At 31.3% G+C, this 26,843-nt stretch overlaps 2 protein-coding genes, 1 long non-coding RNA gene and 1 other non-coding gene across 6 annotated transcripts; 1 reads left to right on the plus strand and 3 right to left on the minus strand.

Moving 5' to 3' along the window:
• Positions 1–1,976: 1,976 nt before the first annotated feature.
• On the minus strand, positions 1,977–2,050 carry TRNAN-GUU (transfer RNA asparagine (anticodon GUU)). The gene has a single exon. It is a non-coding gene; the product is annotated as a tRNA-Asn (tRNA).
• Positions 2,051–2,106: 56 nt separating this feature from the next.
• On the plus strand, positions 2,107–3,385 carry LOC131175333 (uncharacterized). 2 transcript variants are annotated; one of them, XR_009145412.1, is made up of 3 exons: positions 2,107–2,219; positions 2,922–3,064; positions 3,154–3,385. It is a non-coding gene; the product is annotated as an uncharacterized LOC131175333 (long non-coding RNA). The 2 variants fall into 2 exon arrangements; XR_009145413.1 differs by having other exon boundaries at positions 2,931–3,064.
• Positions 3,386–3,498: 113 nt separating this feature from the next.
• LOC110642003 (chaperone protein dnaJ A6, chloroplastic) lies at positions 3,499–10,709 on the minus strand. Its single transcript, XM_021793924.2, has 8 exons — positions 10,526–10,709; positions 9,777–9,938; positions 8,240–8,381; positions 7,997–8,054; positions 6,651–6,693; positions 5,008–5,056; positions 4,833–4,913; positions 3,499–4,713 (listed from the first exon to the last, which is right to left on the minus strand). The coding sequence occupies exons 2-8, from the start codon at positions 9,881–9,883 to the stop codon at positions 3,859–3,861; spliced, it is 1,335 nt and encodes a 444-aa protein (XP_021649616.1). The 5' UTR covers positions 9,884–9,938; positions 10,526–10,709; the 3' UTR covers positions 3,499–3,858.
• A 10,593-nt stretch (positions 10,710–21,302) lies between these two features.
• LOC110642021 (pre-mRNA-splicing factor SPF27 homolog) lies at positions 21,303–25,965 on the minus strand. Of its 2 annotated transcripts, none has more exons than XM_021793946.2 (7): positions 25,635–25,965; positions 25,347–25,525; positions 24,904–24,987; positions 22,601–22,670; positions 22,376–22,509; positions 22,227–22,285; positions 21,303–21,570 (listed from the first exon to the last, which is right to left on the minus strand). In XM_021793946.2, exons 1-6 carry the CDS (start codon positions 25,875–25,877, stop codon positions 22,228–22,230), a joined length of 768 nt encoding a protein of 255 aa, XP_021649638.1. In that variant the 5' UTR covers positions 25,878–25,965; the 3' UTR covers positions 21,303–21,570; position 22,227. The 2 variants fall into 2 exon arrangements, with proteins under 2 accessions (XP_021649638.1, XP_021649637.1); XM_021793945.2 differs by lacking the exon at positions 21,303–21,570 and adding an exon at positions 21,811–22,136 and having other exon boundaries at positions 25,635–25,964.
• Between the last annotated feature and the right edge of the window lie 878 nt (positions 25,966–26,843).

A 26,843-nucleotide genomic window follows, 5' to 3' on the forward strand; every position in this document is an offset into this window, starting at 1 on the left:
TCTTTATACGAAATCCTTATCTATTCTTATCTTCCTTTTCCTTTTCCTTTCTTCGACTATTGTCCTTTCTAAAAATGACAACAGATAAAATAACTATGAAAATCACCATAACCGAACTTGATTAATATTATTAAAACTTGAATTCATCCCAAATTTAATTAAGAGTTATTCTCAACTATCTAAACCCATCTCAAACCCAATTATTATTACTAAAAAAAAATTTGAACCTGTTTAATTTTATATATTGTAATTAATAATCTATATAAAAATTATTTTGATTAACAATTTATATTTTTAAAATTCAATAATTCTATAAAATATTTAAATTTCATTTTATATAAAATAAAATACATAAAAATTTATAAATATTATTATAAAAATATATATTTTATATTCAATTAAGTATATAAACGAGTTTGGGTAATAGATATTAAACATAAAATTCAAACATGATCCGAACTCGTTACGGGTATTATTTTTCAAACACGAACCCATTCCAAACTCGATTATATACTAATTAAACCTATCCTATTAAAGTTTGATCGAATCAAGTACTCACAAAACCCTTATCTGTTGTCATTCCTAATCATTCATTCTTTTTTCCTTATTTATCTTTCTTCTTTTTTCCTTAATCTTTTTTTCTAAACCCTCATTTATCATTAATTAGTTTCTTTTGCCTAGTTTTGATAAAAGGACTTTTACTTTCCTTACACTACAACAAATATTATAATTAATAGTAAAAATTTTGTATTGACATTAATTTTGTTACTATAAAGTTAACATACAACAGCGAAATGAACAATCACTACTAATGTTATATGAAAAAGATGTGGCAACAATTATTTATTGTTGTTACCATTAATAAACTTTTGATAGCAATAATTGTTGTTGCTAATTTTTTTTTTATAGTAATCACAATTTTATTATAAAATACCTACAGTTATAAACAATTCATATGTTACTGTCATAAACTTATGATAATAAATTTTATATTTTTAGTAGCAATATACGAATTGTTATATACTGTTGCTAAAAAATTATGGTCGTAGATATTTTATAACAAAATTATAATTATTGCAAAAAAAAATTGACAATAATTATTGCTACTAAAAATTTATCAATAGTAACAATAATAAATAATAATTGATATTTTTTTTTATGTATCATTAGCAATAATTGTTCATATGTAAGCGTTGCATGTTAACTTTATAGCGGCAAATTAATGCAACTGCAAAATATTTTATTGCTAATTCTACCATTTATTGTGGTATATGTTCGTTACCCTTTATTCCCCTAATGAGGTATTTTTGCTTAAAAGATAAGGAAAAATAGGATTTTGAGGCATTTTGGACCACTCTACTTAATATCCAAAACAAAGTCATGGATATTCTTGTTTAAAAATTAGAGTGTGTAATTCAGATTTTGATTTCGATTAATATTTAAATTTATATAAAAATTAAAATCAAATTAAAATTTCAATACAATTTTGATTCGATATAATTTTATCTTGAACTAATAGGGAACAATCTAATGAACCACTAAATTTTTATTTTTGGTATTTTCCTTTAAATTTTTTTATTGTGATAAGTATAATTTCCTGAACTAATAAATTATTGAATATATAATCAAGTTCAATTATTATAAAATAAAAATATTAAGTAATGTATATAATTTATTTTCAACAATGAATTACATAAATAAAAATTAATTGGTGCTATAATTTAAAATAAAATACTAATTAAGATTGAAATATAAGTTAATTTAAAATATATAGAAAACAGAATATTTTAATTAATTTAGAACAAATGTATGTAATTAAGTCAACTTTATATGAAAATTTTAAATTTTTATTTTTAAATTATGCCAAAATATTATAAATTTAAATTACGTTTAATTAAAAATAAAAGACTCAAGAAAAAAAGTTTCTTTAAAAATAAACCTTATTTTTTTTTTAATAAAAAATAAAAATTTTTTTTCGCTAGAAGGAGGGCTTGAACCTCCGACCTTGTGGTTAACAGCCACACGCTCTAACCAACTGAGCTATTCCAGCTGTTCTGTGTCCAATTAAATAAAATATATTTAGTGAAGCAGTTTATGTGCAATCTGACCAAAATACGCCATTCTCTCATCTCAGTCAAAAATAACGCCTGATCATCCTTCCCTTCCGCTGCACAGTGAGTGGATATCAAGCTCGCTTACTCATCCTTCCCCTCCACACAGTGAGTGGGTTTTCAAGTTTTAATTCGCAGATGTTTGGGTTTCATTTTATTGTTATTTTTCCTACATAGATGTTGTAATTTTTCCAGGTACTGTCACAGATGTTTAGGGTTAGTTTTCATTTCACAGATGTTTGGGTTACTGCAAATTGGGTATAATTAAATTATTATTTTGTTTTCAAATGGTATAATTTAAATGGGTATAATTAGATTAGTGTTAAAATGTTATTATAAATATTGTCTTTCATTTCTAAGTAGGAGTGGGACTCATATCCAAGTTTATATAAGTGATATGCCTATTCACTAGACATAAACCAGGCTAGATCAAATAAATTTATTTATTATTTTGTTTCCAAATGTTATAATTAATCTCGTTTATATTCATATTGGTAATATTTTTATCATGTTTTATATATTATGTTTGGGTTGTATAAACTTAGGTAAATATTTTGTATGATGTGTTTAATCTTAAAATTTTTAGTCTTATATTTAAATTTCTTGAAATTTAGGGTTATGAACTTATGATAGCAGTAATAGGATTTAGAACTGATTCGAATAATGAAATATATTTGTATTTTACTCAGATTTAAGACGAGTTATGAAATAGGGAAAACTAGTGAAATCACATTTAATGGAACCAGATTTTGTTGAGAAGTAAAGAAAATCTGATAAAATCCAAAATTTATACATAAATCACTTTTATAGATATTGCAGAGGAGGAGAAGGAGGAGCTTCTTGAAAGCCAAATCATGTACACAACTTTCAAACTTCTTCTCAATTGTAGACAATGGAAAGAATTTCACTCAAGTCGACAGCATTTTTTGTTATCTTCTTTCTTGCCTCTTCTGGTTAGTCCTCCTTTGCATCTTCATTTGTGCACCAACATTATTGTTATCATTATATAAAATTGACTTAGTAAGATGTTAATAATTGGCAGGTTTGTGGGGGGAATATGAAGGAGGAGCAGAAGCATTTCATTTAAGATGTCCTAGGACGATAGATTGCAATCAAGTGTGTAATGGCTTCCCTAATTGTTGCATTGATGGGCAATGCTATTGTAATCCTTGCCCTTCCATTGCCCATCAGCACCTACCTTTAAATGTCTAAGCTTAACCCCTCCTAATAATAAATGAGTTTTATCAGTAAAATAATGGATTTTTTCTCCTTAATTTTGTGTCAAATTTATGAATTTTATTTTAATTTTATATATTTTCAATTGACTTAACAATATATATATAAAAATACAATAGGTTCAAATAAAAGTATCCTTTGATACAATTCATATCAAACCACAAATGAAATGGAAATATATTTGCAAGAGATTTAAGTTTTGCCTATCTCAAAGAATAATGTTATCAAAATCAAGAAAAATAAATTCAAAGAGCAATATATCTCCAACTAACATTTCCTACATCTCCTCCTCCCTTTTCAAAAAGATAAAATTATATAGGACAAACTTATCACAATGACTTTGGCCTACCATTACAGAAACTTGCTTGCGCTTTTCAAAACTATAATGATTTCTAAGTGCTAAATTTCCATGCAACAAAGCAACTCCAAAGTTGCATCCACAGAGGAGAATATGATATTGTCACTCATCTGCCCAGCTATATATGAATAGAGATAGATAATGTCTAAGCAGTTATCTTCGACTACTAGCCGTTTTGGCCTTGCTTAGATCCGCAAGCTCTTCAATTAGCTTTCTTTCTGCGCTGCTCAATCTTTTTGGAATTTCAACTTGTACACGAACCAACTGATCACCCTTCATGTTGCTTTTGTTTAGCACGGGGACTCCTTTCTTCGACATCACAAGTGTAGTGTTCGGCTGAGTTCCACTCGGGATCTTGAGATCAACCATACCATCAACTGTTGGTACCTTAATCGTTGTACCCAAAATTGCATCTATGTATGAGACTTTGCATGTGTACAAGATGTTAGTGTCATCACGTTTTAGCACAGGGTCTGGGATGACTTCAATAATAACAAAGAGGTCACCAGGCGAGCCACCTCTCTTTCCAGCATTACCTTCAGATCGGACCCTCAAACGGCTTCCAGAGTCCACACCTGCTGGCACTTTCAAACTGATACGCTTTGTTCTCCTTACCCGTCCATCCCCAGAACAAGCGTTGCAGGGGGTAAATGTTTCTCCTGTCCCACCACACGAAGAGCAGGTCATTACCTGCTGGAAGACACCTAATGGAGTCCTTGCAGATGAGACAACCTGGCCTTGGCCACCACATGCACTACATTTAGATGGCTTTGTCCCAGGTTTTGCACCTGAACCATTGCAGGTCCCACAGCTCTCAAGTCGGGTTATCTCAATCTCTTTCTCAACCCCAAAAACTGCTTCCTTAAAAGTTAAAACAAGATTGTAATATTCATCCTGGCCATCTACCGCTCTATTCCTGGAAGCTCTGCCTCCCATGCCGCCCATACCTCCCATTCCTCCCATGCTCTCAAATAGTGACTCAAACAAATCAAAAGGATTGCTGAAATCCTGGTATATCACAGAAACAGATCAAACAATGTGAAGGCAGAAGATGAAAAAAAAAATCTTGACCGATTATGAACTCTAGAAGCCATGATACTATGCATCATCCATGGAAATTAACTTACCCCCATGCCCATACCAGCACCTTTAAGTCCAGCCTCACCATACCTATCATATAAAGATCGTTTCTCATCATCTGATAAGACCTGCAGGACAAATTATTGTAGATCATGGTGATCAAAACTGCTGTTGCTTGCTAATAAACCAGAAAACAGGATAAGCACAAAAATGAACTAATACCTCATATGCATTACTAATTTCCTTAAACTTCTGCTCTGCCCCAGGTTCTCTGCAGCACAGGATACAATACAATTCAAAAAGGCCTGGATAATGCAGGAAATATTATCCACAAAAACAGACCTTAAATAACATTATGTTCCATGCAACTAAATTAGAAAAGCAACTGACTTTTGAAGATCCATAACTTTTTTCTAAGTTCCCTTCCAATGCAAATGGACACATTTAAATATAAAATTTGATCAATAGGATGTTGGATCACTATTAACCGCTACCACACTCTAAGCAAGACAAAATGACTTTACATTTGTTCTTTGCTAGTAAAGCTAGAGTCCATATGCACCTGTCCTCAAAGATGATCCCCCTTCAACTGCAAATTGTTGTCCCTATACACATTTAGTTATCTTCACATCGACTGTATCATACAATGGGGAAACGTAAATATCCTTAAGACATGAGAAAGAAGACAAGCTGCTGCCCTCTTGAAAACTTGAAGGCCCAAAAATGTGACAAACTTCCTTTTTTAACCTCCAAACAATAACAGAAGGTATTCCAGTAGAAGAAGAAGATAGAAGGGAAGATAGTATAGAGAAGAAAAGAGAAAGAAGATAGAAAAATCAAGAAGAAGAGAGAAGAGAAGTACTATTATTGATCCAGAATTCAGAATGCCAATTACAAGTAAGCTAAATCCTTTTTATACAAATTTCCCTCCAATTCGTATAACTGCTCTAACCTCCTCCAACAACTGCAACTACTTACAATTTCCCTCCAATTACAATTAACTACTTCAACAGATTCTCGACAACTAACAAACTTTCCCTCTTAAACAACTACTCACGTGCCCATATGCCCATTATTATCCTTATTTCTATATCTTCTTCTCCTATATGTAACAGTGCGATGGCCAATTCTTGTATTAACCTAGTCGGTAAGTAGCATACCACTGTTCTCAGTCAGCAAACTTAGGGGCAGGCAGGACCCACTTGTATAATGTAGATTCTCATTGAAAAGGTTATGCATTAAAGCTATAGCTTCCTGCATACTCTTGGGAATTTGAACTGAAGATGACAATCAACTTAAGTGCCTTTGAGCTATCTTCAAAAACATCATGAACAGTTATGAGTTATGACACTTTGTACTTTCGACATTTCTTAAATTTAGCACTAATTAGCCAGTCAAATATATCATTAGTTAGATGTTTCTTACAATTCTTTATTCACTCCAATGATATTACTCCAGGTCCTGCTCCAATCAAATCCCAGTCTTTGCACATTTGCTATTGACTAATCTAAGTTCTCATTATGTAAACATAAAGGACCAAAAGCTGAGAATAGTTTAGGCCACATGTTGCGAAGAAGGAAAGGGAAAAATGTCAGAAGAGGGAAAGAGGGGAAGCTCAGAGACAGCCAGTCCAAGCATACTATCTTCCATAGGCTAGTACACATCATATGCAACTAAACCTGAGATCAGTGCCTCCAAAAGAACGAAAAGAATGACCATCTAAATCTACCCCACAGCTAATTAGAGAAACTAAGCATACACACTCCACAATTTATCAGACAACAAAGATAACACAAGATAAAGGAAACAAGGACAGCAGAGGGGAGGAAGGGGGATGATCATGCTCATATAAAAACTAAACTTACTTGTTCACATCTGGATGGTAACTCCTAGCAAGTTTTCGGTAAGCTGAAAACCAAGAAGCATAAAAAGGGTTAGTATATCTTAAATTTTAGGATAACAGGATAAGCCAAGAATAATAACTCAATTAGCTCCAGTATATAGAATTTTATGTTTTGAATTCAGCAAATTATTTGTTGTCCCATTTTGGAGTTCAACTTGCATAAGGATTTATACTTCATTTGGTTGACAAAATCGAATATATCCATTCCTATTCCATAGGTTGTAAAATGATTATTTTTTTCACTAATGTGTTTTAACCAAAGTTGAGATTATGGAGTAGTTAGATATAGAGAACAACTATTCCGCGTTTAAATTTGAACCAAAGTTGAGAATGAATATTCACTATGGAATAGTCATTCCATTCCCTTACTATTCTATAAACAAAACAAGAGTTTAATTGAATGAAGAACTAATGGTTTTCTTACCATCCAGTATCCATAAACATTATTATGTAATCAATCATTTTTTATGATATGGAGAGAATACTACTTCCAATGATTTTTCCAATGTTTTATTTAGAATTTGTGTGATACAAGTTTAACCCTACCTTATACCATACCAATTAGCATTTAATTTTTTTTTTTTATATATAATAATAACTTTCTTCTGCACCGTGTGAATGCATTTGGCATTGCAACTTCTGGTGGGGACTACTTGAGCAGCACTTCAAATTCTTTGGTAAAATTTCTATAACAATTGTGGCAAAAGCTAAATCAAATGCAAGCGTTCAATTTCTCAGTCAAGATCTTGAAAGCACAATTAGTCAAATAAGTTCACTAGAATCTACTTTTGATAGTAAGTACAAGATAGAAGTGGCCAATGGGCTAAACCGGAATCAGAATTTAGGGGGACCGGACCCAGAACCGCAGCCCCCCCCCCCCCCCCCTTGGGCTCCAATTCTATTCCGGTTGTTCAAATCCATTCAAGTTGTTCAAATCCAATGGTTGAATTTTATCCAATTTTTTAAAAAAGAAAAATCCGAATTTGGCCCGGAACCTAACAGGCCAATTCTGGTCCGGTTCAAATCCAGTTTTGGCCCATTCTGGTTCAGGATCAAGAAGGATCACTAATCCAGTTATCCTTTTTCTAATAATTTTCTTTTTCTTCTCTCTTAACAGAATTTTCTGTTTATATAACAAACAAAACCTACATGATAGAGATGGGAAAATTGAAATGAAGTTATTTGCATATCAAATTATCAACTATTTATGAAATTTTAGGCATTTAGGCTTTCAAGTTTTCACACAGAAAGCATCAACAAAAAGATGAGTTTGCATTGCAATAAACAAAGTTTAGTGGGAGCACTGACCACTTTTGATTTCAGATTTACTTGCATTTTTTGACACTCCAAGTACAGAATAGTATTCCTGCAATTCAAAGAATATTTGTGCTCCAAGTAAATACATAAGAGTAAGAAAGGATATCAACTATAGAATCAAGCAAGCAATTTAAAATGTTGGGAGAGGGGAGGGGGGTTGCGCATAGTAAATAAGTAAGAATGCCAATACTGCCCTTATTGTCATAAAAACAAAGAAAAAATGGTTACACTCACAAGATCAGCTCTAACTGTAAATCGTGATCCCCTACGACGATATGCAGCTTGAGATGGCCCCACATAGGATAATAAGGGGAAGGAATCCCGAGAAAATAGACTTAAACTCGGTGCTGTCAAATAGCTCATCTTGTTGTTAAGACTGCAAAAGGATTTAAATTTGCTGAATTATCTTTTACTACAAACTAGTTTTGAAGTGAAGTTTACACATAGCATACTTGATATAGAACAAGAAGGAACTAAACAATCAAGAGTAACAATTTCTCAAGATTCAAAGGAGGAGAAACAACTTCTCTAGAGAAACTAATTCTCAGAACTTTATTTATTCTCAATTGTCAATAATATCATAATAATAGTCTCTAAGAAAAATATCCAAATTGCATGGGCATTTATAGACTAGCAATCCTACTTATTAGGATTAAGAAACCCTAATCAAATACTAATTAGGGATCCAAAACAAAACAAACTAAGAATAAAATCCAATCCTAACTAGGAAATTATAGACCTAATAGAATTATTAAATAACAAATTCTAAAACTAAAAATATAAACTTTCTAATTTTACAATGAATAATTCCTAGGTATACTAATTGAGTCTTCTTCCAATATTGTATCGATATTACATAATGAAAATTCCATGTCTTAAAAAGCTAATCTGGTGCACTATATGGCACAAAAATCACAGTACCAATCACAACAATCACTAATATTTGATGTCGAGGCAGAACACAAAATAGAAACTCCTTAACCACCAAATGAGTAATTTAAAAACTAAAAGAACTGTTGAAAGATGGACAACCAAACTGAGCTTCCAGTTACATGACAAACTAAACAAGAAGAGCATGTGAATGTAGTTAATCATGTACGAAGAGTCACAAGGTTTTATCAACAAGAAACAGCAGGTGCTCTGTGCTCATTGATCACAGCTTCAGTAGGTAAACAAGTCACACCACGACCAAGAAACCTTCTTCATAGTTAACATGTGTTTTTCTTGATTCTCATATTCTGTTTGTGCAAGGACCTCCAATTTCTACCTTCTTTTCTCATTGTAATTTATAATTTTAGAGAACAGCAAAAAACTGTACAGGTTTCTAGCAACTCTCTTCATTTTGAAAATAGCACTATAAGACATGCTCTGATAAAATTTAATTTCTTTGAACATAAAATCTATTTGGGTTAGTTCAACTATTTGTGGATTTTAGGACCTGAAGAGCCATATTTGTAATGAAATGAACATAAAAGGGCAATTTAGAGATGGGTCAGTTTAGTAGTATAAATATTCTTATAAATGTTGGAGTCCTCAAATTAGAGTGAATTCTCAACAGATAACCTTTACATTATTAAAGGTACCCAAAAGGCAAGAAATTCACTATAATGTCAGAATGCCTTCAATTAAGGACCTGGTTATGGCACAACATCAATGACAGAAAAAGTTCCATCAAACTAACCGATTCTGGACTTTCAGTTCCTCTACACACAAAAAAATATAGTCTAACTATACAGGAGAAAAAAAGATTGGGGTTAAATAGATAGCTCACCCATATTGAGAGGTTACTATCCTATTTTGCATATAGGATCTAAGCATAAACTGAGGTCGAATACCCCATTGAGCAACAGATGTGCTTCCACAAGGTACAATGGCCATCCAATAGATTTTTAGTGATGGAATAAGTATACACCTGAAACCCTTGCCCTTCAAGCTGAAAAACATGAAACTTGGAAAATTAGTTAACACACATAATGGCACCTGAAGTCACTAAACAGAGATATCCAAAGTATATATCAAACAGACATTTTTGTGCATGTATGTGCCACGTAATTGTACCTCAAAACACTAGACTTTTCCTATTTTCCTCAGGAAAAGTGAAACCATTTTAGTAGATGACGCCTCACAAGATTAGAGCCTTTCAAGCTCTCACAAGAGTAAAAGCACAATAGTTTTTGCTGGAAGTGCTTCAATTCACTACATTTAACCATGAATATGAACCCTAATTTCTCCAGAACTTTTGGAACTAATTACACTCGCTCTTGAAAGCCAAGATATGAAGTTTAGCTTCAAAAACAAGAAAAACCCTACCAAATTGCAGATTAAGGAAATTCAAAAACATAAAAAGAAAAAGAAATACCCAATTCCTATCCATGCAATTTATTACTGCTTTCAGGGACCCAAGGTAATCAATTTCGATTACAGAAATTCCCAACAAAAACGCAAAAAGAAACTATGTTTTCTGTAAAACAAAAATAGAGAGAGAGAGAGAGAGAGAGAGAGAGAGAGGGGTGAAAGGACCTGTGTCTTCAACTGGAGAGTCGCTGGCTTCTTCGCTCTCTCGCACAGCGGGATAGAGAGAGAGAGAGAGAGAGAGATTGGTGAGTTGCAGGCAGAAGAAGCAGAGAGGCGCTGGTGAAAGATGAGGCTAGAGCTTTCTTACTGGAGAAGAAGAAAAACCCCTTTAACTCAGCTACTCTTCCCTGCTTTCGTTACTCTACTCCATCTGCGTGTGCCCTTGTTATCGGCCGTTCGATTAACTTACATTGGATTAAAAAAAAATTAAAAGAATAAATATTTTACATATTTGCTTAAATTTATAATTATGGACAATTTTTTTAACGATATTAGTTTTTTCAAATATGTGCGCTGCACGTTCATAATATATATATATATATATATATATATATATATATATATATATATATATATATATATTATTAATAGTTATTTTATTTATTAAAAAAATATCTAAAATATAAATAAAATAAAATTGCTATTATATTTTAGATATTTTAAATCTTAATTAAAATTAATTATAAAATAATAAATTATTTTTATGTAGAATTTTAAAATATATATATATATATATTATAAATTTTAATAGTTTACTTTCATAAAAGTATTGAACCATTATTTGATATTATAATCTTAGTCAAACACTCAATTTTACTTAAAAGAAAATAAAGGTCAAATAAAGGTCGAATCACTCATAACAAAAACTCATTGATTAATTAGTATTTTGTAATTATTATCTATTAATATTTATTATAAATTGTAGATGATTTTGAAATTTATGGGTAAATTACTTATTTATATTCTAATAAGATTATAATTCTTTAAAAATAATAATATATTTTTATGTTATTTTATTTTTATATATTAATAATTTTTTATTTTTAAATATATTTGTATTTATCTATTTATATCTATATTTATCTATATATCTATATATTTATATATTTTATATTAAGACTAAAACAAAGAGAAAATGACAAGAGTCCCTATTAAAGCATTTTTTTTATTTTTCTTTTTATATGGAATTTTGAAATTTTTTTTAAAATTTTTAAAGATTTGTTTTAATATTTTTAGAAAAATAAAAAAGAATATTCAATGAATTTAGAAATAATTAATAAATGAATATTAATTATAAATATTTGAAAAGCTTTTTTTCACAATATTATTTTTATAGAATAATAATAGAAGAGGAAGATTCAATGCATTTTAACATAATTAATAAATAACTATTTGAAAAAATATTTTTTATTAATTATATTTCAGTTAGACTTTATATATATATAAATGTTTATTGCTGCATGTGGGAGCAGTTCATTCACACAAATTAAATTCTTAGAATTTGGAGAAATCTAATTCCAAGCACAAGAAATAAATTAAAAAAAAAAAGCATAGGCAATGTTAGTAAGGTCTCTATGATTCTCTGTATATTCAAATAAAATTGTGCTCCTTATGTTCCATAAATTGGTATTGGATCTTGTATTTGGTATTTGTTATGTTCTTTTATTTTATTTAGTTTTGAAATACTTTTTTTTTATTTCTAATATAATCAAATAATTATTGTTTACAAAGATTTACTTTTATTAGAAAATTTAACATTTTTTCATTTTTTATTTTAATAATATTAAAATTTTTTGTAATACCCCTAATTTTTAAATTAATTATTTTATGGGTAAATATTAATATTTTTTTATTTAAATTTTGAAAAATTATTTAAAATTTTTCAAATTTTAGAAATCGGATTTGATTTTTCAATAATGTGAAACTTTGATAATTTTTAAAAATTAATTTAAAGACCACGTGGCAAAATAAAAAATATATTTATACTCTACAAATTTTTCTGAGTCTTCTGAAATTTTTTCAGAATTTTTGGGCCTCATTTTTTATTTCAAGGCAAAGCAAAAACTTAATTTCGGATATCCTGAATCCAACCGAACCGGGTCGGACCAGCCGAATATGACCGATCCTCTTCCTTTTCTCCTTTTCTTCCCCGCGCGTCCCAACTCCCTCTCAATTTTCTCTCTCCTCTCTCCTCCCCTTGCCGCCCCACAACTGCCCCTCCCTCCCAGCTCGCCGGTGCGCCTCCAAGGACCCTCCCCACCCCCGGGCGACGCTCTAGGCGGCTGGAAAACCATCCCAAAAACTCCCCTGTGCGTGCGACCGTTTGTCTTTCCTGGTCGATTTCGGTCGATCCGGCCACCGATTGAATCGGGTCTTACCTCAAAATCGATCTACACCTCGAGAGCTTTCTATAGACACTAAGAACATAAAAATCCATAGAGCAGTTTGTCTAATTTTTGTCCGGGAAGTTTTAGCCCATTTCGATTTTTAGGCTAGATTTCTCACAAAACATGAACCCCACGAAAAATCCGAGAGTACCGGAGTGCTCCCCTCGATAAGACTGGAGTGCTCCCCTCGATGAGACCTTTGTGGCAATATCCATTTCAAAATTTTCTGATACTGTTTTCCGATGGGTCCCATAGAATTTCGTAATATTTTTCCGAGCATTAAATGATCTTAATAAATTCCGTAAAAATTATGTACTAACCTCCGTGTTGTGGGCTTTGCGTAGGTACATTCGTTTTGCGGAAATTCAACAGTTGCTCAGGTTTACACTTTTGGGCGGGTAGGCAGGCTACCAGGAAAGTTTCAGAATTGGTTGAGGTTATAGGCTATCCTACCATTTTAAGACGTCCCGGACGCATCCCAAGGGTCATAATTGGCATAGGTAAACCCGAAATCTCATTTTTCTTAATTATCTAGTACCTGATTTCGATTAAAAATCTATAAAATATTCGTGGTATGCTAGAAAATTATAATTTATTTTGCATTAGCTTAATAATATTACTAAGGACCACGGGACAAAATTTTAGAATTTTTAGAGCTCATTTCGGTAGTTTTTACAAAAGGGTTAGTTATAGGGACTAAATGGTAATTTTTTAAATTGTCGTGGTTGACTGTTTGGATGGGCCCAGGAGAGGCCATGTGATGTGATTGAGTTGTGGTTGTGTGACTTGCGAATATAGAAGTGTATTTTGAATCCTTTCGCAAGTTGAGTAGTTCCTAAGTATAGGGGAGACTCTGCCAGATTTTCGACACGACTTATGATGTCTTTGATTCTTTTTAAACTTATAGTGAGTCAAATATATTAAATAATTGTAATTAAATTATCAGGTGAGCTGAGACAGCCTTCCTCCTCCGCCCAGCTGCCGCAGTGGCCTCTGTTCATGACTGTGAGTAAAATATTGATTTTAATTATAATTTCAATATTATTATATATTCAAGACATGCCCAAGCATCACCTATAAATATATTTATGTAGTTAAATACTAGGCACATTTTATGTTGCATCTTTGGTTGATGAAATGTTTATGGATATTGTTTTATGGTAATTTGGAGCAGTATGCGTGTGTTGGCGTGTGTGTGGTGTGCGGTATTGGTTTTAGACAAGACAGGTAGACGCGGTTGGAGCTTGACTTGTTGAGACCCGATCCTTTATGGATAAGTCGGGGTAGGCACGGCTCAAGATGACCTCGCTAGCCCCCGCATTTGGTTTATTAAGCGAAAGTCTGGCTTAAGAGATACTCGCTGACAGAGGTTGGATATAGAGAGCTGTATAGGGAATCAGCTCCCTTATATGTACTGTTTAAACATTAAATGCGTGTATGTGTGTGTATGATTGGATTGGATGAGGGAGCTAAGCTCCCATTTGATTTTATGCCATTATGAATATGTGGAGGGTAAGCTGAGCTCCCCAAATTGTTATATATGTTGTGTTTATTGGTTAGGCGAATCAAAAACTCTCCGTTATATGGTCCATGTTATGGCTGGACTCTGTCCGGTTGAATTCTTGAAATTAGGCTTAAAATGGGCCTTAGGACTGGATTAAGGAATAATTAGACTTACTACAAGCCTCAAGGGCTTTAGATTGTTCCAAGTCATAGTGCCAGTCCGATCCATAGGTTGAGTGGTGACATTTTTAGTATTATAAAAAAAAATTAAAATATTTAAATTGATTGAACATAATAAATTTTGACATGTTTAAATTGGCCAAATATATATTTTTGCCCTTCAATTTTTAATTTTTTATTATTAATATTTACTAAATTTTAATATTTATAAATTTTATGCTATCAATTTAATTTATAGTGTACTATATTATAACTCATGAGTAATTTATTTTCATTAAAATATGAATGTACGCGCGCGTGTGTGTATATATATATATATATATATATATATATATATAATAAAAATAAAAAGAAGAACACAAGAATTAAATTTGAGTTATAATTACAAAACCTTTGGTTTACATATTTACATGGTAAGTTTTAAATAAAAAGTTTAAATTAAAGTGTTAACCTAGTGGTTATAATTCTATGATTTAATATAGTTATTTGAATATTACATCAAACTTCAGTCATATAGGTTATTGAAATATTATATCAAAATCAATATAAAAATATTAATACTTTATTTCGCAACAATTTTTAAAATGCATTTGGTGTTTTGATCTTAAAAAAAAAAGAATTGCTCTTTTTTTTTTAAATTAATTTCAAAAAAATGCACACACATGGAACATGAAAGATTTACTAAACACACTTACACCTTCAGGCAATTATTGACTGAAAGACAATTATGCACATGCTTATATACCACACACACATGTTACTTGAACGATGTGGGATCAAGACCAAAAGCAGGATTAGTTATTAATATGAAAATATTTAGATTATTTTAAGTTATTAATCCTAAATATATCACAGGTACATAAATCATGAGATTTATAGGATACTATTTTTATAAATGTGTATGTAATGGAATAAGACCAACTTATTTGGAGAACAAAGACCAAAATAGTAGTAGTGTTGTTACAAATTTAACATAGTGAACAAACATTTTTTCAGCATGTCTTTCTATTGCAAGCCCTTTTTTTTTGGTGTCCACTGTCCCTGCAAGGTGCGCTATTAAGATTGTATTCCTTCAATCAAGGTACGACTCATTTAGCGCTCTTACACCATGTTTGGAAACTTTGTTAAAAATAAAAGAAAATAAAAGAGAAAAAATAAAAAAGAAAAATAAAAATAATGTAAAAATTATTTTCCTTTTATTTGAATATTAGAGAGGAAAATAATAAAGAAAAGTAGCTTTTTGGATTGTAAAATATTTATTTTATCATTTTTAAAAATTAAAATAAATTTTTATAGAGATAAAAAATTTAATTTTATTTATTTTCATTTGTTATTATCCTCCCTTATTTTCCATCCATGACATTCATTTGTTATTATCCTCCCTTATTTTTCATCCTTCTTAATTTTCCCTTAGTCCCAAACAAAATAATAGAGAGAATATTTTTATTTCCTTCTTAATTTTCCTTCTTCTCTTATTTTCCTCTAATCTAAACATAGCTATAAAGAAAAATTTTCAAGTGATTTTGAGAGGAGCAGTCGCGAATCCCGAAAAAATTAATATTTTATAGATCATAAAACGAACATAAAAGATACCTAATATGTTAAATAAAAAAAAATCTTTTTTTTCCCCTTAATACTTTCAAGACTATTGGTTATATGATGGCTCTAGCCTATTTTTCATCTCGAGTGGGGGACAAAAAAAAATGAAAGGGACTCCTCACAAAGCATTCTCATACCTAGTCTCTTTTCAAATCATTTGTGATTGTTAACGTCCATGAAGTGTGAACCAACGAAAACAGAAAATAGATAATTCCACTACACAAAACGTGGACTCTGAGATGCATCCATTAACACAAAATTTCATAAGGAGATGCATCCATCTATACATCGTAGGCATTTATTGAGAAAGATTTGATACAAATTTTAATTTGATTCAATTTCAATTTTAATCAAATTTAAATGTTAAATTTCATATATTTTTTATTTTTTTTAAAGAATAAACCCAATTTTAACCTGAAGTCAAACCGATCAGTTTCAGTTAATCTGGTTTAAACCCACTTTAATCGGATGCTAATTTCAATTTGAACCAATCCAGTTTCAATTCGATTCTAAACCAACCATTGGCTAGGTCTACCTCAAATATGCATTCTAATGTGGATGGGCCATATAAAATTTTAAATAAATTACAATTTAATATCTGATATTTAATAAAATCTATAATTAATTTCTATATTCTTAAAACCAAACAATTTAGTTTTTAAGATTTACCAAAACCTATAACTTAACTTTTACTGTTTAAGTTATCATTAATTTTAACAAAATAACTAAAATGTCTTTTATCTTTATTTTTAATCTAAAAATAATTTAACTCATAAAGTTTTATTTTCTTAATAATTTAGTCCATCAAATTTTATTTTATTAACAATTTAATATTACTTTTTTAAAATATGGATCCCATTAAATTAAAAAATTTTAAATTTAAATTATTAAAATATAAATTAATTACTTTAAATTTCTTAAAAATTTTTAATTAATTACAAAATCAACTATATATTTTATAAATTATCATTAAATATTATAACTATTTACAAATAATCTTCAATAATGCCGTAAAATTTTATTTATGTTATTATTATTTTAATTATACATACATATATAATATTTTTAAATATTATATTATATTATTAAATATAAAAAAACCATATGATTGAAAATATAGTTAAAAAATGTTTTAATAGAGAATTATCCATAATTCTAATGATAATTGATAAAGACTAAATTGTAAATTTAATTAAATATCAGAAACTAAATTGTAAATTTATTCAAGTAACTAAATTTTTAATAAAATAAAATCTTTGAGATCAGCTTATTTTCAAATTGAAAATAAAATTAAAAACATTTTGATAATTTTTGTTATAATTAGAGATAATTTAACTAAAATTCTAACGATAATTTTAGATTTTATCAAATCTTACATACTAAATTGCTTGGTTTTAAAAATAGAGAGACTGAATTATAAATTTTGTCAAACCTTGGGATTAAATTGTAGTTTACTCTAATTTTTTTTTAAGGGTATGCTGTCACATCTAGGGAGAGCAAAATTCGGTTTAAACCGAAAAATCAAACCGAATCGAGTCAATTCGATTCAATCAGTTCAATTATAAAATTTAATCGGTTCGATTCAATTTATAATTTTTGATAATTTCAATTAATCAATTCGATTATTTTCACAAAAAATAAAAAAAAAATCGAACCAAACTAAAATTATTAATATATATATCAAGGAAAATCAAAGAAAACCGAACCAAACCATAAGATTTTTGAATTTTGATTTCTAATTTTTTTTGTTTTTATGTTTTTATTATTTAAACTCCGCCTAAGTAGTTTGCGCTTAGCCGGTCCCAAGCCCGGGTAAAGGAGGAGGGTTATGAGGTGACAACCAACAGAAAATTTCACACACCTATGATATGGATTCAAATGATATAAACGTTGGGGCGTCCTCTACTAACGACGCGCTACACGGAGCCCGGTGTAGTGATAAATATGCAAGGGTGTAGGGCGTTCACCGAAGCGACGCGCCATGCCGCGCCGGTGTGGTGTTAAGTGAGCAAGGGTTCCCACATCATGGGCGGGTGTGGGTAAAGAAGTTAGTCCATAGGATGATAGTAGAACAAATAGTGGAACAGAACACAAGATAGATATAGAAAACAATAGAAGATATCATAGAAGGAGACCAATTAGGAAGGAGCAGGATAGGAGGAGGATCTGGTTGGTACTTGGAATGTTGGATCACTTACAGAAAATTAATGGAGCTTGTGGATACCTTGGAAAGGAGAAGGGTGAATATTGCTTGCATTCAGAGACTAAATGGGTAGGAGAGAAAAGTAAGGAAGTGGGTAATTCAGGTACAAACTGTGGTTTCTGGAAGGAGAGAAATAAGAACTGAGTGGGTATAATCATAGACAGAACATTGAAAGACGCAGAGTAAATGTGAAAAGAGTAAGAGATAGAATTATTCTAGTAAAGCTAGTACTAGAAGGAGAAACAATAAATGTAGTTAGTGCTTATGCCCCACAAATAGGACTAGACAATGAGAGTAAATAAAGGTTTTGGGAAGATATGGATGATTTGATGCAAAGCATACCGAATGAAGAGAATGTTTTCGTCGGTGGAAATTTGAATGGACATATAGGAAGTGATAGGCAAGGTTATGAGAATGTTCATTGAGGTTTTGGTTTTGATGGCTAAAATGAGGAGGGAAAAAGCATCCTGGAATTTGCTATGGCATACGACCTAATACTAGCAAATACCTACTTTATAAAAAGAGAGTCACATTTAGTGACTTTCAAAAGTGGGCAACATAGAAGCCAAATCGACTTTCTCTTAACCAGGAAGACAAATAGAGCTCTATGCAAGGATTGCAAGGTCATTCCAGGAGAGGCTTTAACAAGTCAACATAGGTTGGTGGTCTTGGATGTCAAGTTTAGGAACAATTCAAGTAAGGTTAGAAGAAATAGTGTAGCTCGAACAAAGTGGTGGGAGTTCAAAGGAGTAAAACAAGTGAAGTTCAAAAATGAGCTTCTCGAGTCCGAAGTATGGAAGCTAGATATGGAGGCCAATGATATGTGGATACAGATGGCATCAAAGATTAGAAAAGTAGCTAGAAAAGTACTTGGAGAGTCTAAAGGACATGGACCACCCTCAAAAGAGAGATGGTGGTGGAATGAGGAAGTACAAAAGGCAGTGAAGAGAAAAAGGGAATGGTATAAGAAATTACCTAAATGTGATAATAATGAGGCATATGAACAGTACAAGATAGCAAAAAAAGAGGCAAAAAAGGCAGTTAGTCAAGCAAGAGCACAGGCCTTTGAAAAGTTATATGAGAAGCTTGGAACTAAAGAAGGGGAGAAAGATATTTATAGATTAGCAAGGAGTAGAGAAAGGAAATGTCAAGATCTCAATCAAGTTAGGTGCATTAAGGATAAAGAAGGAAAAGTGTTGGTGAAAGATGAGGACATTAAAGAAAGATGGAGAAATTATTTTAATGATCTCTTTAATAATAGTCAAAATGGTAATAGCGTGAATATAGATTATAGAACAATAGAAAAGAATGTAAATTATACTAGAAGGATTCGATCTTTAGAAGTAAAGGAAGCACTTAAGAGAATGAAAGTGGGTAAAGCCTGTGGACCCGATGAAATACCAATTGAAGTGTGGAAGTATTTGGGAGATATGGGAGTGGCATGGTTAACTAAATTATTTAATAAGATTCTAAACTCAAAGAAAATGCTTGATGAATGGAGGAAGAGTATTTTAGTACCTATTTTTAAAAATAAGGGAGACATACAGAGTTGCTCAAACTATAGGAGAATTAAACTCATGAGCCATACTATGAAGTTGTGGGAGAGAGTTGTGGAGCATCGACTACGTCATGATACTTCTATCTCTCTCAATCAATTTGGTTTCATGCCCATTGCTCAACTATGGAAGCGATCTTTCTCATTAGAAGCTTGATGGAGAAATATAGAGATGGGAAGAAAGATCTACACATGGTTTTTATTGATTTGGAGAAGGCTTATGATAGTGTTCCAAGAGAGATCTTATGGAATGTGTTAGAACAAAAGAGGGTATCTATTAGGTACATACAAGTATTGAAAGATATGTACGAAGGAGCAACTACTATTGTGCGCACAGTGGGAGGGGACACAAGTGATTTTCCGATCTCAATTGGATTACATCAAGGATTAGCCATAAGTCCTTACCTTTTTACATTAGTTTTAGATGAACTGACGAAACATATACAAGAGAGTATTCCTTGGTGCATGATGTTTGCAGATGATATTGTTCTGATAGATGAGACACGAGAAGGAGTCAATAGGAAGCTAGAACTTTGGAGAAGTGCTCTAGAGTCAAAGGGTTTTAAGTTAAGTAGAATGAAGACAGAATACATGCATTGCAAGTTCAGTGAAGGCCAAACTGGTGATAGGGAAGGAGTTAGTTTGAATGGGGTGGTACTGTCCCAAAGTAATCATTTTAAATATCTAGGCTCAGTCCTTCAAGTAGATGGGGGATGTGAGGAGGATGTTAGTCATAGGATTAAAGCCGGATGGTTGAAGTGGAGACGTGCCACGGGAGTTTTATGTGATCGTAAGATTCCTAATAAATTAAAAGGAAAATTTTACCGCATGACCATACGACCGGCTATGTTATATGGTAGTGAGTGTTGGGCACTGAAAGAGTCGTATGCATCTAAGATAAGAGTTGCAGAGATGAGAATGTTAAGGTGGATGAGTGGCCATACTAGACTAGATAAAGTCCGTAATGAGAGTATCAGAGAAAAAGTAGGAATGGTGCCAATTGAAGATAAGTTGAGAGAAGGGAGATTGAGGTAGTTTGGTCATGTGAAGCGTAGACATACGGAGGCTCCAGTTAGACAAGTAGAGCACATTAGGTTAGAGGATAAAAAAAAAAAAGAGATAGACCTAAATTAACTTGGAGGAGAGTAGTACAACATGACTTAGAAGCATTACACATTTCTGAGGATTTAACCCAAAATCGTTCAGAGTGGAAAAAGCGAATCCATATAGCCGACCCCAAATTTTTGGGATAAAGGCTTAGTTGAATTGAGTTGTATGTTTTTATTATTTAGATTTAATGTTAAAAATATGAAATTTTATAAAATTCGATTTGATCAGTTTAAAATCGAATTAAACCGATATTTATCAGTTTAATTCGATTTGATTTTTTCTTATTAATCTGTTTGGTTCGATTTTTAAAATTTTTTATTTTTAATTTTCGATTTTATTGGTTATGTTCGGAACCGACCGTTTGCACACCCCTAGGTTCTATACTCACATCTCCCCGCATCACAATTTTCAGAGTCAGAAACAGACATTTATATATATAAAAAAAAAAAATGTACCCTACACAAATCCAAAGCTTCCATTTTTGCGAGAAGCAGGAAGAGCCGGATCTAATTCAACCTCTTCACTCCATGATCCACATGAAGAATTTGAATCAAGTACAACAGAGATTGTTAAGCCTAAAGAGGAATTGATCTTAATCATAGAAACAGGGCAGAATTAGAAACAGTGTTTTCTGTGCGTGTGCCAAAAAATTCCACCAACAAGCTTATGGAGCCTGTGACAACCAATAATGAAAGATCACACATTATAAACTTCAAAGATTGGTCCGAGCAATGACATTTTTTATGTAATTTCTTAAACCATAATTACTGGGATGTGTAGGATTAGATACGCGATAAGTCATAACTGAATCTTAATAGATGAAACTGTATAAGTGAAAGTAGAGCCGGCCACAGTCCATTTCAGAACCAGACCGTTCTAATCTGAAACCAGAACCGAAACTGGTCAAAACAGCTGGACCAAAACCGGCCTTGAACTAGACCAGCCCTCTGAATTATATGCACAGAGCACAAAAAATGAACTACAAATATTTTTCCATGTCAAACAAGATAAGTGACGGAATATGAATAAATATGCTTTGAAGGAGACTTCTCCAATTTCAAATTGACAGCTACAAAACATTATCAAGTTAATCACTACAGAATCAGAGCAACCCAATCTACAACATTACATCATCAATGTCCCTTCAAGACTACCTTCAGTTTTTACAGAGGTTTCACTTCCTTCGACAAGATTTTCATGTATTCGAGCCACCACACAATCCAACCAAAGTTTGTTCTCCTTCAAACATATTTAATATTTAATAAATTTTAATCTTAAAAACACATTGCATCAATTCCAATCAAATGCCATATTAGCAAAGAATCATACCTCATTGAGCTGCATGTAATAAAGAACCATTCTCTATGCTAGCTTCCAAATTCCAGCCTCTGAATAGATAAAAACTAGTTAACATTTTAGCTAGTAAATTGTATGTAAGACAGTAAGAGATAACCAACCAAATAGAAAAAGTAGATAACCTCTCAGCAGCTTCTTTCTTCAATTCCTCTATCTGCATTTCTATTCTAGTACATGCAGCTTGGATTTCTATATTTTTGTGACAAAGCTCCTTCCATTGCATAGATAAAGCATTCAGCTCATATGCAGTATTTTGCTGGTTATTCAAACAAAGGAAAATAATTATAAGGCCATCAAAAGAGTATTCAAAGATCACTTTAAGAATGAAAGCTAGTAATTTGCATTACCTGATGATATTTCCTTTCCCGATTCACAGCTTCAATCTTTTCATTTTGTTCCTGAGCTAACTTCTGCATTCTGAAAAAAAGTAAAAGAATCTTATACCAAAATGCAAAGCAACATATAAGTTTTACAGTGAGGAGAAATACCCTAACATGCATCTACATGGTTGAAGAAACCACTAAAGCAAGATATAGCAGTGATAGCTAAACTTTCCTCTCAACTCTCATTTTCTTCAAACTTAAATGGTGCTGAGCATTGAACTCAAACAGTTATTACACAGTTCCCAAAATAAAATCCCACCATCTTCCCAAAATAATAGAATTAAAAAACATAAAAATGACAGTAGATCTGCCATAGCTTTGGGTAGTTCTCTGACATGGTAAAATCATATGAACACATAATGGTTTCTTGCACAGCCAAACCATGCCATCGATTTAAGTTGCTGAAATAGCGTCTATAACAAGCCTCATGAAATCAAGTACATGAGTGTTAAGCCTCACGATTCTGATGGCTTAACCAAGGTGTTTAGGTAGCCAGAAATAGAGGGAAAGGAAAGACTTGGAGAGAAAAGAAGAAAAATAAATTGTATGTATAATACATTTTACAACGGCTCTTAGTACATTTATATCAGAAGCTAATTCTCCCAAGTTTTAATAAGCTATAAAACAGAATTTCTAACCATTCTTAACCATTCTAACTACTGTTCTTAACAATGAGAACATTAAAGACTTTTTTTGCAATGGGAAAATTACATTTACATCTATACATAATTACACGTTTGGATATCAATTTACATTACAAACATTTAAGTTGATTGTTCTATCTAACTGTGAGAAGAGCACAATAGTTGATGACATTTTGATCTATGGCCACAATAAGGAAGAGCGCTTGAAACATTTGCGACAAGTTTTAGAGGTACTTCAGAGGGAGCAGCTCTATATAAACTTGAAACATGGCAATTTTTCTTGGTTTCTTTGCATCTGCAAAAGGTTTGAAACCAGATCCAGAAAAGGTTCAAGCTATTACTAAGTGGGCAACACCTAAATCTATCAAAGAAGTTAAAACTTTTCATAGGAGATTCATTTGAAGTTTCAGTTCTATTATGAGTCCTATAGCTGAATCTATGAAAAGGTGAATTTGAGTGGTCCCAATATGCATAAAAAAAAAAAAAAACATTTGAAAGAAGGCTCCCATTCTTGCACCACTAGATTTTCAGAAGTTGTTTGTTATTGAGTGTGATGCTTAACACGTAGGAATTGAAGCAATTCTTAGCCAAGATGGAAGGCCTATGGAGTTCTTTAGTGAGAACTAAGAAGTTGACTAACTCTAGACGATGATATTCAACTTATGACATGTAGTCTATCCTTTGGTGAGGGCTACTCGCCATTGACAACACTAGTTAGCTTACCATGAGTTCATAGTTTATTTTGCACATCAGGTCATGCTGAATGGAATTCTTTCCTTAAAGAATTTAATTTCTCGTTGAAATACAAGTCTGGACAGTCCAATACAGTGGTGGCTGATGCAGTACATAAGTGCTCTCTTCTTTTGTCAGTTATGAGCACTCAAGTCACAGGTCTTGAGGAATTAAAGAATCAATAAAGTATTAAAGATATCAAAGAAGTCTGATACTGACGTGGCAACCCATCTATATAGAGCATCTCCAAGCTTACTCGTTGGAGCCGACTTTTTCTCTAACCTTGAGAGATTGATGCAAAAGCATCTGAAGTCTTATTCAGTTTTGAATTTTACTTCTATTCATTTATGGATTTTATTTAGTTTCCTTTTCATTCTTTATTTAGAATTCCTGTTCATTGAGTCTTTATTAACTATCATATTTTCAATTTTGATAGGATTTATCTTACATAGTACAAATAAGGTTCTTGGTAGACATATCACCAGGTTTTTCTTTTGTATTCAGAAATTTATCAAAAGGTTTTCCGTAAACTCTAATTATATTTTATTTGTTCCAATAACAATCAACCCTATTTTAGCCCTAATTGTTGAGATCTAATTATTTTGAACTCTTCCGTTACATCATTTTGATGCCCCCAGTGTGAATTATTACTGATTATGATAGAGGTGTCAGGATATTTTTGTTAGAACCTTCACGGGCTGAGAGATTTATCTTACTAATCTAAGAATCAAGTCATACTGCCAAATAAATGCCAGCTCATTTAACTATCTAAATGTCAATCACCTGGTCACAAATGCAAATCATAATTAAAAAAAAAAAAAGCCTACAATTCATAATTTCTTTTCAAAAATTTTGTACTTCACATGAAATGATAAAAACTTTCAGACATACCTGGATAACATTACTTCTAATTGTCGGTTGTGTTGTATCCAGACATTTGGACCATATTTTGATATTAGGTCTAAATTTTCCAACCTGTAAAATGATCCACTTAATTTATGAGAAATGCAAGGATATTAATATATCAATTATATGCATTATGCAAGTATCAGCAAGGAAGGGACTTATTTGATGGTTAGAAATCTGTGTGAACTTTGTGATGCAAATAATGATGTTATCTAGGTAAAGATAATATTATATTGAGGTATAGAAGAAGACAAAATCCTAATTAAAAAATTTTCATTCTTGCAATGTTCATCTCTACACAATCACACATCAAATTGCACTAAGAACAATTAACTGATTACTAAATATGGCCACTTCCAATCTGCTACAGATAATTGCCTAGAATTTCCCTATGCACCATAGAAATCAACACCAACATAATTATGCACCTGATAACTTGATGCTGTAGCAAACGCTGTGCTCGCTGAAGTGCTTGCTTCCAAGCAGCTTCATCATTCATCTTATTAGCCAGAGGCAAATCCAAGTGAGCATATCGTGAAAAATCAAGAGTAACTGGAGGCTTTCCAGCTCTCACACGTTCATATTCTTTAGCAAGCATTGGATAATTCTGCAATTAATATTCCACAAACATTGGATAAGCATCATATATCTAAAACCCTAAAACTCAGAAACAAAAATAAAAATAAAAATAAAATCCAAGAATCGTCGAGGCTAACCTCGAAATTGAACTTTGGAAGAGGAGGCAAGTCTTTCAAAAAATCGGCAGGTTTCTTGGAGCTCCTACGCATCTCTTCTTCGACAAGGCGATCAACCTCCGCCTTAACGGAGGGATCTCCATAATCGTCGTCGATGTACGGCAACGAGTCTATGATTTCTGAATTGGAAGAATTCGACCAAGGTCGTGAGGCTTCCGGTGGTGCCTCCAGCATCAGAATTTCGCCGTTTCCGGTAGCCGCCATTGGTGGTTGCTTTTGATGGAGTCGCGCAGTGGGCTAATGGTAAAAGGTTCTCTTTGGGCGTTGCCCTGCCTCGGTCCGTAAATAACTTGAGTAATAATAATAATAATAATAATAATAATAATAATAATAATAATAATAATTGAAAATTTATTTATTAATTATACTTAAATAATTTATTTTCTTAATAATAATTTTTTTAATAAATAGACAGAGAATAAGGACTCTAATATAACTTTATTAAGTGAATATATACGTTCATTCACTCTGAATCAAATCATATTAAGTTTAATGATTTTTATATGTAGTTTTCTCAGTTAAAATAATTTGATTTTATTTGAAATAAATTATTTTATAATTAAAAAAATTAAATTAAATTTTTATGTAATTATATTAAATTTTTTTATATTTTAAAATAATTTTAAATTAAAAAATTAAATTATTTCATTTTAAATATAAAAATTATAATAAAAAATTAATTATTTTTTTTATAAAATTTTAATTTTTGAATATATTTTTTTAATGTGAAAAAAAAATACCTTATAAAAAATTTTTCTAACAAAAAAAAAATTTTTAATGAGTGTAATCCTAATTTGCTAAAAAAGAAAAAAAAACCTTCATAAATATTTTTTTCATTGAGGTGATTTAATTTAAAAGTGTGAAAGGAATACATTCTAATTAATGAAAATTTATTTTAATTTTAATTTAATAATTTATTATTTAAATTAAGTGAAATTTTATTTATTATAGTTAAATAATTTATTTCATAATAACTTTAATGTGTATTTTTTTAAGAAAAAATTAGAAAAAAGTTATTTTTTTAATTAAAAATAGTTAATTTTAGATTTTATTTATTTCATGAAAAATATTTTTTAAAAAAATATATTTTTATATTTTTTAAAGTTTAAGACATTAAACAAATTAGTTAATGGAAATTATTTTATTGTAAATAAAAAAAATAAATTATTT

Source organism: Hevea brasiliensis, chromosome 17 (assembly GCF_030052815.1).
Source record: "Hevea brasiliensis isolate MT/VB/25A 57/8 chromosome 17, ASM3005281v1, whole genome shotgun sequence".
Classification (NCBI taxonomy): Eukaryota; Viridiplantae; Streptophyta; class Magnoliopsida; order Malpighiales; family Euphorbiaceae; genus Hevea; species Hevea brasiliensis.

Excerpts from the sequence above, each read along its gene's own strand:
- LOC110642003 (XM_021793924.2), bottom strand. The coding sequence starts at position 9,883 with ATGGCCATTGTACCTTGTGGAAGCACATCTGTTGCTCAATGGGGTATT. Across the intron at positions 8,382-9,776 it reads ATAGTAACCTCTCAATATGG|TCTTAACAACAAGATGAGCT; the intron begins GTGAGCTATCTA and ends ATCCTTTTGCAG. Across the intron at positions 8,055-8,239 it reads TTACAGTTAGAGCTGATCTT|GAATACTATTCTGTACTTGG; the intron begins GTGAGTGTAACC and ends TTTGAATTGCAG.
- LOC110642021 (XM_021793946.2), bottom strand. The coding sequence starts at position 25,877 with ATGGCGGCTACCGGAAACGGCGAAATTCTGATGCTGGAGGCACCACCG. Across the intron at positions 25,526-25,634 it reads TTCCAAAGTTCAATTTCGAG|AATTATCCAATGCTTGCTAA; the intron begins GTTAGCCTCGAC and ends TATTAATTGCAG. Across the intron at positions 24,988-25,346 it reads CTACAGCATCAAGTTATCAG|GTTGGAAAATTTAGACCTAA; the intron begins GTGCATAATTAT and ends ATCATTTTACAG.